Genomic DNA, 9775 nt, shown 5'->3' with positions numbered 1-9775 from the left:
CACTACTTTCATGTTGATGAAAGTAGAGAGTTACAGAGAGCTGAGGAAAAACAATAGAAACAAGGGATTTTATTTCAACACAGATTATATCGACACTTAATAAAACCTTAAGTCTGAAAAAAGGCATGTATGCTTTAACATATCACTATGCCATGAAAATAAAGGAATTCTTTAAGTGAGGGTCTTTGCTCTTAAGTCAACATGTACACAGTGTAGGTGTGTCCCTGTGAAGTCACATGTACATCCATCAAAAGTCTAAGCCGTGGCACTGAATGTCCCGTGGAAGCCATAGGGGATGTTGACAGGTACCACCGCCCTGCCCAGCTCCTCGAATGTCTTGGCATCTAACACCAGAAGGAATGTACTCTTGTCCTGGAGGGAACAGAGACATGGGTAAAGAAATACTTGGTGTACAAGACAGTGTAGAAAACACAACGGCACGATCTCCAAGCTCGTGCTCAGCCATGTTTTACATTTGTATGAGGAAACTGTATCTATAAAGAGTACCCTGTCCAAAATGGCTGAGCCTGACTAACCTCGTCTGGAGTGATGACCACAGACATGATGACACCATCATCCTCCTCTGTAGCATTAGGAGAGGGAACAAAGACCGGCTCAGATGGATACTGACCAGGATGTTCCCACACCTGTGAGGGAACATTTACACACCAGGGCTGTCACATTCATGATGATAAAAGAAAAATCACAATAACAATGCTATCTCAATACCTGTGGGACAGTCCTCTTTAACTTTGTTTACTGTTTGTTAACTCCATATTACCCACAATTTTTATGGATTGTCTTCAGTCTTATACTAGTTATAGTATAAGACCTCGGGGGAGGCCTGGTATATAACTAAGGCCTGTTGTTTTTCAATACAACATTATATAATTTCACAATGACACAAAAAGTTACTACATATACATACTACAATATACTACACTAGATTTCTATCTTACCAGGGCTGACATCAGCACAAAATGCTTTAATATAACCCTTTCCCCTTTGGGGTGAGTTGCGCTCTCTGAATGCTTTTTTAAATGTCACAGTTGTCACTACACAGTAAGTGTGCGATACATTTTTTATTACGACTTTAAATCTCAGCAAATTTACTTTGTGAATGAAAAAAAATGAACTAAAATATAAACAGATATAATTGGTTCTATCTGGAAACTGTTGATTTCATTTGTGGGGGTTAACTTGTTCCACAGATTGGAAATGTGAGCTCTCTTTTCTTTGCTCCAATAAAACAACATGCCTTCATGCGTTTTCCGTGGAGATCCATCTTAATCAGCGTGTCCCCTACAAGGTGTCTAAATCCACAGCCATAGAAGTAGCGGTAGGGATGGGTGTTGAATTTGTGATAGTTGATCTGAGGAAACTCCAGACCTCCGTATTCATGGAGATCCTCCCCATGGAGGTCCTCATGGGTACAGAACACCTGCACAGGTTTTAAAAAACAAAAAAGCAACACAGGTAATCACTGAGATTCAGGTAGTGAAAGTGCTACATGTTGACATTTTAATAGCAAAGTCCAATTAAGCATTTATATAGAATAGACTGTAGACTGTAAAATCCTACTGTTTTTGCGGGATAGTTACATTAAAAAACTGAAACTATAAGAATGTGCGTAGTAACATGTTGATACATGTACGTTAATCATGCTGTTTGCCCTACCTTGTTCTTTGCAATTCTTACAGAAGTAGCTATGCTGTTCGGCCGGGTAATCAGGTTCTGGTTGTAGGGTGTGTCAGGGCCCACATTGAGAGGCAGCACAAATCGCCGGGGGAAGGCTCTACTCAAGGTGTTGTACACCTGACGAGGAAGATCTTGTTAACTTCAACAAGCAATCTTTTTTTCAGATAAACCAAAAGCAGCATAAGAATTTTCCATAAACTGCACAGGAAAGTCAGTAATGAGCTTTACTTAACTAACTTACCTCATCAAGAGCTTCTCCAGACTTGCGCATGTTCTGGATGTTGTAGTTTGTGATTGCCTGGCCATCATCTGATGCACACAAGTCTATGATCAAGAATCCATCCTCCTCAAATGCATTGATCTGATGGAAGGTTGATAGTGGCTTTGCAAGATACTCGATGGAGCTTACCTGAAACACAAAAACAACAATGGAAATGCACTGTGGCACTGTTTACATTCATTGATTACATAATAGTTCATATTAAAGTAATTTTACTTAATATTTAAATTAATCTGACTTTTTTTCCACTTTTCTAATGGTTCCAAAACTTACATAGAAAAAAATGTAACAAACCATCTTAAGTTGCTAAATATTCAAATGGAAATCGTCACTTGTAACTTTAGCATTTGCAACATTTATGGAAAGCAGTTATCATCTCTAATAGTCATAATGAGAGGTTTCACATCACAGGTCTTCACACGAGTTTCCAACCCACTACACCCATGGTGTCACAGCTGTAAAGGTCAATCAGGACCTAATATTACAGGCTAGAGCAGAGCACCAGGTGTCAGGTGGGAATTGGCATTCCTTTTGCAAGTTTCACTCATACTACAATGTAGGGCTGGACAACTATGGCCAAAACTATTATCACAATTATTATGATCAGTATTCAGATCACAGTCATTAGTTACCATTATTCATTGATTTTTAATGACAAAAACACTTTTCTTGCACTGTTATGGAAATAAAGCTGTGCTTTTACATCTTCACATGAAATGTGCTATATAAATAAATTTTACTTACTTACTTATACACATTTCTACAAATCTTTGCGTCCAAATATATCTTTATTTTTAGTATATCTCTTGAAGAAAAATTAAGACACTAATCACCTTTACATTGTGCTACATTCCTGCAAATTATTCTTTATGAATGAACCTTTACGAAAAAATATGTGTTTATTCACTTGGCCTTAGTGTGTCTCCTAAAAGCTAAATATAAAGTCTTTCACTAAATTCCTCAGCTGTGACATATACTCTGCGATGTGTTGCAGTTTTTTCACTTTAGAAAAATATATGTAGTAGGTAGGGGATGACATTATTTGTCCAGTGTGTTGTTTGGTTTTTTCAGTACGTCTTTGTGAGCTGGATGGATCTGCTTACATGATTTTGGAAGATTGACACTAGCAACCACTGCATTGTGTTTCTTGGGGTTAATGCATTAATTGCACCATCCCATTGCACTCACACCTATCATGAAGAAGTGCTTCGAGAGGCTCGTCTTGAGGCACATTAAGAGCCGGCTGCCACCCACACTGGACCCACAGCAGTTCACCTATCGCCCCAACTGGTCAACAGATGACGCCATCGTCACCACCCTACGTCTTGCCCTCACCCACCTGGACAATAAAGACGTATGTACGAATGCTGTTCATAGATTTCAGTTTAGCATTTAACAGAATCATTCCTCAGCAACTGATTGTTAAACTGAGCCTGCTGGGCCAGAACACCTTCCTCTGTGGCTGGATCCTGGACTTTCTGACGGAGAGACCTCAGACAGTCCGGATCGGTAACAGCACTTATAACACAACCACACTGAGCACTGGAGTCCCTCGGGGCTGTGTGCTCAGCCCACTGCTGTTCACTCTGCTGACTTATGACTGTGCAGCGATGCACAGTTTGAACCACATCATCAAGTTCGCTGATGACATGACTATGGTGGGTTTCATGCGCAAGAACGACGAGTCAGCGTACAGAGAGGTGGTGCAACAGCTAACAGACTGGTGTAGAGTCAACAACCTGTCTCTGAATGTGGACAAAACAAAGGAGATGATTGTTGACTTCAGGAGATCACTGTCCACTTAACATCAATGGATCCTCTGTGGAGGTCATCAAGAGCACCAAATTCCTTGGTGTCCACCTGGCAGAGAGCCTCTCCTGGTCCCTCAACACCAGCTCCATAACTAAGAAGGCCCAACAGCCTCTCTACTTCCTGCGGAAGTTGAGAAAAGCCCATCTCCCACCAGCCATTCTCACCACCTTCTACAGGAGGACTATTGAGAGCGTCCTAAAGAGCTGCATCACTGTGTGGTATGGTAACTGCACCTTATGGATCACAGTACCTTACAACGGATAGTGAGAACAGCTAAGAAGATCATCGAAGCCTCCTCTTCCCTCCATCACAGACACCTGTTGCACCCGCTGCATCTGCAAAGCCACCAGCATTGTGAATGACCCCACACAACCCTCTCACACACTCTTCACCTTCACCTCTGGCAAGAGGTACCGGAGCATTTGGGTAACAGAGCATAAAACACAGAAAAACACGAAGGAGATTTTCCTGGCCTGTCTTTTTATAGCAGATAACCACCTTAAAAATATTCTGCAGTAGAATGAAAACAGAAGAAAACCATGAATCAACATATAAACATTAGCTGATGCTGCTGAAGTGAAGCAGAGCGAAGTTACAGAGGTTTTATTAGAGACACAGCCAAGTGTTTTGCAGTTTTGCATAATTTTAAAAAGTTTAAATTTCTTCAGTATTGAACAGCAGAAATGAGACTTTGTTGTCGGAAGTCAGTTGAATTAAAAACAAAAACAAACACACAGCGGCCGACAGCGCTGTGCATAACGGTAGACTGGTGCGTAATAAGCAAGCGAATAATGCAGAAAACAGAGTTTTTAGATGGGAAACTATTCCTGAGAGAGAGAGAGACAGAGAGCTCTGCAGGAAGTGTGATTTTACCGTGGTGGAAGCAAAGCAGCAAAAGTCAGAGGGACCTCCTAAGACCTGGCGTCCACATATGTGGACATCACATTTTGGGTTGTCTAGACCAAAATACTAAATTTTGCTCTACAAGGGCCTGATATCCACTTACGAGGACAGTATACTGCCACTGTTCCATCAAAATTTAAAACGAATATCCTCATACGTGGCTCTCATTTTTCTTAGGAACAAAAATCGGGTAAAAAAAAAAATAATCTGGTGATTCTTTGTTTTTACATTCATCGGGTCCCAATATGCCCAAATATCAAAGAGAAATTAAAAATGCATGCCGTGGAAGAGTTCGGGTCTTAGGAGGTTAAAGCTAGAATCGATTAAAATCGGAAAATCGATAATCAAAACCTACCCCTAGTTCCAACACTGCTTTTATGCAGACAGAGGGGGCTGTGAGTAATCCAGAAAAGTTGGAACACCTGTGGGAATTAGTAGCACCAGCTTTCAAGTCTTGATCAACCTCCATTGCTGCAGAACCGCTTTAAATCAAATGCAGGACCTCTCAGACCGCTGCTTTTGAGTCCAGCCAGTCCTCACAGACCATGCTTTTCCGGCTTCACCACATCCCAGAAGATGCCGTGAAGCAGCCCCAGGTCACTGTCATAAGGTTTCCACCTGCAGACCGATGGCCAAACTGAGCGACCAAATCAAGAACTGCACTCAGATGTGTCACTTTCGCCAACCACTCCTTCGGGAGTTCTCAGCTATCCTAGATAGCGTATGCTCACAGTATGACTTCATCTGCCACCAGGCTGTCATCATTCGAGGCCTCCCCTGGCTATTAACCACCAGTCTTAAACACAACTGAAAGTGAGCTCTCTGTTCCTTCTGACCTCCACCATCTCTGCCATTGCCGCCACCTTTGAAAGTCCGCCCAAGCTTCTCTGGCCAATTGTAAACATACATCCTACCACGTAGGTCAAAAGATTTGGTTGTCCGCTAACAGGATTCCATTATGTACTGAATCAAAAAAGTTCTTTCCAAATTTCATTTGTCCCATGATCAGTCTTGTTTCTGCTTACCTAAATTTTTCCAGAAATATGAAGATTCATAATGTCTGAGGTCCACGAACCAGCTGCTCCTGGGGATTCTGTTATCCAGGTTTATAACCAGAGGCAATAGAGCCTTTTCAGTGGTGGCTCCTAATCTTTGCAACAACTTACCTTTTCACACTGGAGCTGTCCAGTCTCTCAATCATTTTAAAACACTTTGAAAACCCATTTGTTCTTGCTTGCTTTTAGGTTTAGTTGAACAGAATACTGTGGTTTTCATGCAATTACAGTTTTATTTACTTGTTTTATTAGATTTTTTGTTTATATTTATTGTTAATTTAGCAAGTGTTTTTATACAGTGTATATTATATATAACTTGCACAGCACTTTGGTCAAAAAAGTTGTTTCAAAATGTGGTATATAAATAAAGTTTGACTTGAATTGATGTTCATGTTTCCCATATCAAACCTGTCCACACCCGTCCATTGGGAACCAGTATCATCACCGTAAATTTGTAAAACTTTAGTTGCAATATTTTCACTGTAAATAAATTCACTGTTATATTTTAAGTTTTAGTCTTTTAGTTTTTAGTTTCCACCTAAATCCTGCTGTTGGGGCTCTGTGACACCATATGGGCACTGGAGTTAGAGATTTGGCTGCACTGACTAACAAGTGCCCCAATACATATGGAGCATTTCTTAAATAAATAATATAGCCTAGAATAAGTTATTCAGAAAAACTTTAGGCTTCTGTTTGGTGGGGGAAATTATATTTCTTTGGTGTTACTCACCACTTAAAAGCACTTGAGTGTCTTTGTGAATTACACCCATGCAATTTATAGGTGCAGTTTGTTAATGTTTGAAAATGTTGTACTCCATCTTCTTGTTAAATATGGAATCTATATTGGTACTTATTCAATTTGAGCACTCAAAATACTTTTTATGTACGTTCACACAGAGCTGTAGTCTATTGACCAAGTGCTTTGTGGAATATTTAAGCCATACTCGAATGAGTGGGGCAAATTCAAGGGCAACTTCTGATCAGTAGGTGAGCAATTGTACTTCCTCAACCACAGTCACCCACTAAGTAACTTATTGTTCCACAAAACTAACATGGTAGCAGACAAAGTGGCAAAGGTGATGCTTCAAAATAAAACCAGTGCATGGGATTATGATGTATGTGAATACATGGATTTACAGAGTTAGTTACAGAATGGCAAAAAGCAGTAAAGATAAACTCCGTTAGAGTTAGAGTCCTACCTTCCCAGTGTGTTTGTGGATCAAATGGAAGATTGTTTTGCGTTTCGGGTCCCAGAATAAGCCATCACTGATACTTTTTCTTCGTAGCTTGCCTGTCATAATCTTCAGCAGGTCCAGCTTGATGGGCTGTTCAATGAACACCACGTAGTTCTCAGACATCGCTATAACGAAATGAGAAGAAGTTTCTATTTATGATTCTTTGCAGCGGGACTCAGCTCCAGTAAGACTATAGGACTATAAGAAAACCAGTGATTGAAATCATTTTCATTCCATACATCAACTCAGAGTACCACTCCATTGTGATACCTGTGCTTTTTTATTCCCAAATTCAAGATGTGCATGCTTCACTGCGTGAGACTTTTTGCTCACCAAAGCTGTGATAGTATGAAGGTTTGGTCTTGTCCACTGAAGGAATCGAGCACAGCACTGTGGCTCCCTCCAGGGTTTCATCTTCTGTTTTCTTGGTTGGTGGCACTTGGATAATGTTGTAGTATGATCCTGTCATGCCAGATACTGTTAGATCTTTGATCCGTAACCTGTAGTGTGGAAATGGATCTGATGTTTCTTAAATACCTTTCGAGGTGTAGGAATTTCCCATGTTGTATGTCGTACCATCAGGCTCAGTATGAGGGTGTGCTGTGGCTCCATTCACAGCAATGAATTTGCTCCAGTCCACCTAATACAAACAAATGCAATGGCACAAAAGGTTTGCAGTTTTTATTGCTTCTATACCTACTTTTACAGTTTGATACATGTGCCACTAAAACTTCAGCTGCACGTATATCATTACACTCATGGTACCTTTTCAGTCGTCTCCAGTGTCTCAGGGTCCACCTTGTGCATGATGTTGGTTTCTGTACTGACATAATAGTCACCTTTGTAGGTCACAAAACTCATGTTGGCATTGTCTGTGGGCTCTAGAGGGAAAGAAAGCTTTGAATTACTTATTCTATAGCAAGTGCATCAACAGGCTGCTTTGTCTTCAAGATACTCACTGTGTGATTCAAATCTTGACAGGAAGCGCTGGAAGACATTTTTACAGGGGTCCGGCATGGTTACAGTCCCAAACTCAGATATCGCAATGCGATTGTGCTCCTTGTTGGTCTGGTAGCTGTCGCTGGACAGGAAGCGGCTTTTGTAAGTCACTTGCCCATTTGATATTTTGAACTGGTGCAGGAGAGCCATGCCATCAACCCAGTGGTTAAATCTGTAGAGAAATAGATGCAATGCAAAGGGGAGTGAGCTTCATGATGTCTGAAGCAGATGGATAAACACACAAAGATGCAGCACTCACTTGTGGTTTCCGATCTCAAACTTTCCGGGCCCATTTCTCAGGAAGTTTCCTTTGATCCATTCTGGGATTGTACCAATGATCTGGGTGGTGATGGGCCTGGGGGTGTCCTCCACTGAGCTCACAATCTTCTCGATAGAAGGCAGACCGCGTACATTTGTGTAATGATTGCTGTTCTTCACAGACTTAGATTTTTTGAGTGCTGTTGGAAAAAAACATAATCAGAAAGGACATTGTTATAATTTAAGTAAAATAATGTTAGTGTGTGCAGCTAGTAGCATTTAATGTTTACCTGAAGTATTCTTTTTCTGATGTTTGACAGTATCCATGGCTGTGGCTAAGCCTTCTGTAGCTTAGTCTCTCTTCTGAGATGCTGCTGGTTCGTACACTGACTCCTGATTTTATACTGTCCTTCTGACACGTACCATAGAAACAGCAAAAAGGATGCAATCAGACATTTCATGCTTGTTTAACTCTGTGCAAAACAGAAGCAAACGGCAATCAAAAATGTAAGCAGTAACAGATGATCACTTTATCTGACTGGAAAAAACAGCAAATAACCGTGTCCAGTCTTTCAAATCATTCCTTTGACTCTTTTAGTTAAGCTTAATATGCATGGTTATATATAGCATAGTGAAACCAGATGAACTTGGATGGGTGGCTTAGAGGGATGATTTTTTAAAACAGATGCACATAATCAATCTGCATATGAAAATATTTTCTTTCTAAAAGGGGTCTTTTACATTTGGGTTTTTCTTAAGCACAAATAAAAAGAGCGTCTGTTGTGTTCTTGTCACGTATCATGTTTCACTAATGTACTCAAAAGAATCAGCCATGAACAGGATGACTCTGCTTTTTCTGGTTTCAGTAAGGACACTGTGAGTGTCACTGATGGAAGTTCATTTGGTTCCTCACAAAGCTAGCAGACTTGTAGGTTTTCTGTATTCTGACACCTGATATTAAATGCATTCTCTTTTCTTAAATTTGCTGTTAATCAGCTTTAAGTTTTACATTTGAAGATGATGTTTTCTTAAAGTTTTAATGTAGAAAACCTACTGTATTGCGGTAGGTACTGCACCTGTATCTCCTTACTAGGAATAAAAACTTCTAACCATTTGGAAAACATATTAACCAACATCAATCCACATTTTCCTTTCAGTTTAGTGAACTTCACTTATCGGTTATCAAAACCTTATCTGAACATGTCTGTACCCCATGTAGATGTTTAATACCTGTACATGAACTGTTAATCCCACAAATCACAGTGAAAAGCCATGGAAAAATCATCATGAAAAACTCATGGAAAACAGTTTCATGTTAAACCTGGAATCCCTCGTTTTGACACTTGGTCTCTCCCATGAGTCAACTCATCAGAACTAGGAGAATAACAAAAGGAAAAGGTTAGTTAGATCATGTCTCAGACAATATCAGGGCTTCTCCTCCACAGTAACTTCACTCCAGCCCAGTAAACCCTGTGTTAGAGAATAAAATTAGTATTAATGTCATGTTTAGTGGGTCTAACTCTTGGCTCCGCCTG

At 40.3% G+C, this 9775-nt stretch overlaps 1 protein-coding gene across 1 annotated transcript; it reads right to left on the bottom strand.

Moving 5' to 3' along the window:
• Positions 1 to 255: 255 nt before the first annotated feature.
• On the bottom strand, positions 256 to 8567 carry bco2b (beta-carotene oxygenase 2b). The gene is made up of 12 exons (XM_063493655.1): positions 8531 to 8567; positions 8242 to 8440; positions 7943 to 8154; positions 7749 to 7864; positions 7521 to 7623; positions 7317 to 7445; positions 6948 to 7108; positions 1940 to 2107; positions 1678 to 1815; positions 1259 to 1441; positions 537 to 647; positions 256 to 372 (listed from the first exon to the last, which is right to left on the bottom strand). The coding sequence occupies exons 1-12, from the start codon at positions 8565 to 8567 to the stop codon at positions 256 to 258; spliced, it is 1674 nt and encodes a 557-aa protein (XP_063349725.1).
• Between the last annotated feature and the right edge of the window lie 1208 nt (positions 8568 to 9775).

This window comes from Pelmatolapia mariae, linkage group LG14, assembly GCF_036321145.2.
Source record: "Pelmatolapia mariae isolate MD_Pm_ZW linkage group LG14, Pm_UMD_F_2, whole genome shotgun sequence".
In the NCBI taxonomy this organism is placed as follows: Eukaryota; Metazoa; Chordata; class Actinopteri; order Cichliformes; family Cichlidae; genus Pelmatolapia; species Pelmatolapia mariae.
This window is presented reverse-complemented; position numbering and strand designations above follow the sequence as displayed.